Source organism: Pelophylax lessonae, assembly GCF_965119305.1.
Source record: "Pelophylax lessonae genome assembly, chromosome: 1".
NCBI lineage: Eukaryota > Metazoa > Chordata > Amphibia > Anura > Ranidae > Pelophylax > Pelophylax lessonae.
In genome coordinates, this window is record NC_138768.1 from 6749163 (window position 1) to 6752606 (window position 3444).

General features: G+C 41.3%; 1 protein-coding gene across 1 annotated transcript; it reads left to right on the top strand.

Annotated features, from left to right (window-relative positions):
- Nucleotides 1-416: 416 nt before the first annotated feature.
- LOC309551779 (extracellular calcium-sensing receptor-like) lies at nucleotides 417-1298 on the top strand (the record flags this gene model as incomplete). Its single annotated transcript, XM_082252469.1, has 1 exon — nucleotides 417-1298. One exon carries the CDS (start codon nucleotides 417-419, stop codon nucleotides 1296-1298), a length of 882 nt encoding a protein of 293 aa, XP_082108595.1.
- Nucleotides 1299-3444: the final 2146 nt, after the last annotated feature.

Sequence of the window (3444 nt, forward strand, 5' to 3'; positions counted from 1 at the left end):
CATTTAGCTACAGCATCGCACAACCACAAAATTGTCCATTAAATTCACACAGTGCTGAATCGCAAAATAGGCCCTTGTCTTTGAGCAGCCAAATCCTCCGGGGCTAAAGTGGTTAATGTCTTATTATCGGCTTTCACTGATGGCTGTAATCATTTATGTAATAATAAATGTGCTCTTGCATCCTTATCTGATGGATCCGGCAAAATAAAAGCACCCCTACAATCTGCTTATAGATTTTTTATAGAAAGCTCAGACTACATGTTTGTTGCTCTTAAAAAAAATATAAAAATTAAACATTTTCTAAGGTTTTCTTCTGCCCATTTGGAAATTAAGAGTTCCACATTATTTATACAGATGGTTTTCTTTCTTCCTAGATTAGTTATGGAGCCAGAGACACTTTACTGAGTGATAGAAAGATGTATCCAAACTTTTTCCGGACACTTCCGGATGATGAGATGCAATATGTGGCCATAGCAAAGTTACTGGAAAGGATGAAGTGGAACTGGGTCGGGATCCTTACATCTGATGATGAATACGGAGAGAGGGAGATCCGACAACTCAGCAAACATTTATCTAATCATGGAATTTGTATTGAATTCAAGATTCTGGTGTCTGTAAAGAATTATAATAAAATTCCTCCAGAGCTGCAAACCTCAACTACGGAAGTTCTTATTATTTGTGGCTCAGTTAGTCTGACTTATTACACATTTTTGACTAATAACGTCCCTTATTACACGGAGAAAACATTTATTATACCCGATTCTTGGTCAATGAGTGATGCGTTTTTTAATCTCAGTAACTGCAGCTTGGTGTTTACGTACCCGATTCTCTACATAGAGGGATTGCTGGAATATTTTGATAGCATTTATCCATCCAGCCGCCCAAATGACCCCCTGATGGAGGATATTCTCATAACTCAATGTAGATGCTTTTCAAAAAACAAACTGAAAAATGTCCTTATTCCACAAACTACTAGAATACCTCTTAGGAACCACGATTCAGAGACAGTTAAATTTGGTTTATATTATCCTGATGAGAAAACATCCTATAGAGTGTATCTCGCAGTCTACATTATGGCTCAAGCATTACATGACATGGATTTCTCTTTTAAAAGAAATAACACATCATCTGAAATAAATCCACACACACTAAAGTATAAGGTAAGAGGGTTCAATGAAAGGTTACTCGTATCTTTTATACTCAGTGAGACGGTATTCACCATCACTGGAGGTGAGGAGCAGATACTAAATAGTGCTTTAGATGGGACAGTATCATTTGTCAGCAATATCTTCATATAGAAATATGAAGATTTAATCCTGTTTTACACTGGGAGACTTAGACTGTTATAGAACATTGCAAAGTCTGAATCCTAAATAATGTGTTTATTCCATGTCCCTGCATGCCAGACAGGCTTCCCTATTGTTTTTATATTGGGAGGGAATGTGGATTGTGCCTGTCTCATTGTTAAATGTTAATGATCCTTCTTGTTCTGTCTGCCTTAAGATAAACCTATTATGGGATGTATATGTGTATGTAGATTGGCTGCTAAGGGGGAGGGGGGATTGTCCCACAATGTATATCTTTGTGTACACTGTATGAGAGTGTAAAACTCTGTTTTCATTGGATTGTGAATGTCAGGGCCTGTTTTCAACAAAGTCCACCTGGGCGGTAACCTTGTGGAGGAAAACTGTATAAAAGTCTGTTTCTTGTTCAAAAAAGTTGAGTTATAATTCACCCTCAATCTAGAGTCCTGTCTCTTATTGGGGGAATTGGCTACAAGGGATTGCTATGTCCTCCATGCTCCCTTGGATAATCACTAAGCTCTTGTAAGAGCTTGTGTAAGAGCTTGTTCTGCTGCACTCTCTGGGGAAAGAGAGGTTCACCCACGGCAACCTGGAGCCTTGTCGTAGGTCCAGGGTGGGTAGGAAATGGCGAGACCCTAACCAAGCTGCGGCGGTTCGTGGGGTCTGAAGTGGTTATGGTGTCTGGTGGAGTGCTTGGAGCCCTCAGAAAGCACTAGGAGCAACCGTCAATGGAGGTACCCGGTCGGGGTGCCAGTTGATCCGTTACTCGGTCAGTTTAGTACTGGAACACAATGTGCCCAGACAACATTTTCTTTTTTCCCACAAAAAGTTATTATTGAGAAAAAAACATCATAGAGCATTACAAAATATCGACTTTAGTCCAGTACAATTGTCTATTACAGAGTAAGGCAGCTATGGTCATAGGGTAAGGTATCAACTACAAGAACCAAACAGAAATGAAATGCATACAAAACATGTGGTAACGCTCGGAACATGAAGAGATGAAGCACAAAAATTGCCGATATCATGAGACTCAGGGCAAAATTATGCACAGATAGTAGATTAGAATGGGCGAAGCCATGAAATGTTCTGCTTGTAACCTGTATACAGGGCTTGCAAGCTCATTGTGGAGACCAAGTGAACTTATAGATAGTTAGGAGAATTTGTGTAATAGGAGCATATGTTATAGTCGGGCGGGACCAAAGTAACGTGAATTTATAGTTCTGTAGGGCTCTATATTAGATCTATTTTGTAGCTAAAGCCAAAAAATGGGAGATGGAAAAGGGATGGGGTAGGTAGAGGGGGAGACTGAGAGAGAAGTTGGGCAGGGCATGAAGGAGAGGTGACAAGGGGAGAGAGAGAAGGAGAAGAAGAGGGGGAAAGAGAAAAAAAAAGAAGGAGGGGGGGTGGGAGGATACAAAGGAATTCTCTTGGTGTAAAGTCTTGTTTTATCCTTCCAGATCTTTTCAGAATGCAAAAAATGGTCAACTTTGCAGTGATTGGGGAGGGAGAAAATTGATGAGTGTGGTTGGATTTCAGTCGTTCTCTTAAACATTTATCTTTGCATAATAAAGCTAGTCTTGTGTGGTGACCTCCCACCATCAGCCCATGTGTAGGGGTGGGAGGGCCAGCACCAGAGAAAAACTGGTGGGGACGTTAGTCGGGTTGGTAATGGAGTGTTGCAGGGTCTAGCGTGAGGAGTCCGTGGATTCCTGGTGAATTAAGCATTTATATCTGTCATGTATGTGAAAATCTGGTGGGGGTGTCATTCGCTATACTAATCAGCTCTTCCATCTCAGCAATTCCATTTATGCGTAAGAGCTATTCCGAGATCTTTGGGGGGTAAGGGGGGTCCCAATGTTTTGGGATGCAAAGCTTGGCGGCGTTTACCATATGAATAGCTAAGGATTTCCGGTATGCGAGGGCACAGCCAGTGGTGAAGTAGAAGCGTGGCTGGTGAGAAATCCAGTGAGTGGGTAGTAATTTGTACAGTCAAAGTGTCTACTTGTTTCCTGAAATGTTGTAGGACAGGGCAGGACCACCAAATGTGAAGGTAAGTACTGATATCATTGTCACATCTCCAGCATTTGTTGGATAGGGAGGGGTTGAATTTGTGAATCAGGGTTGGAACTCTGTACCA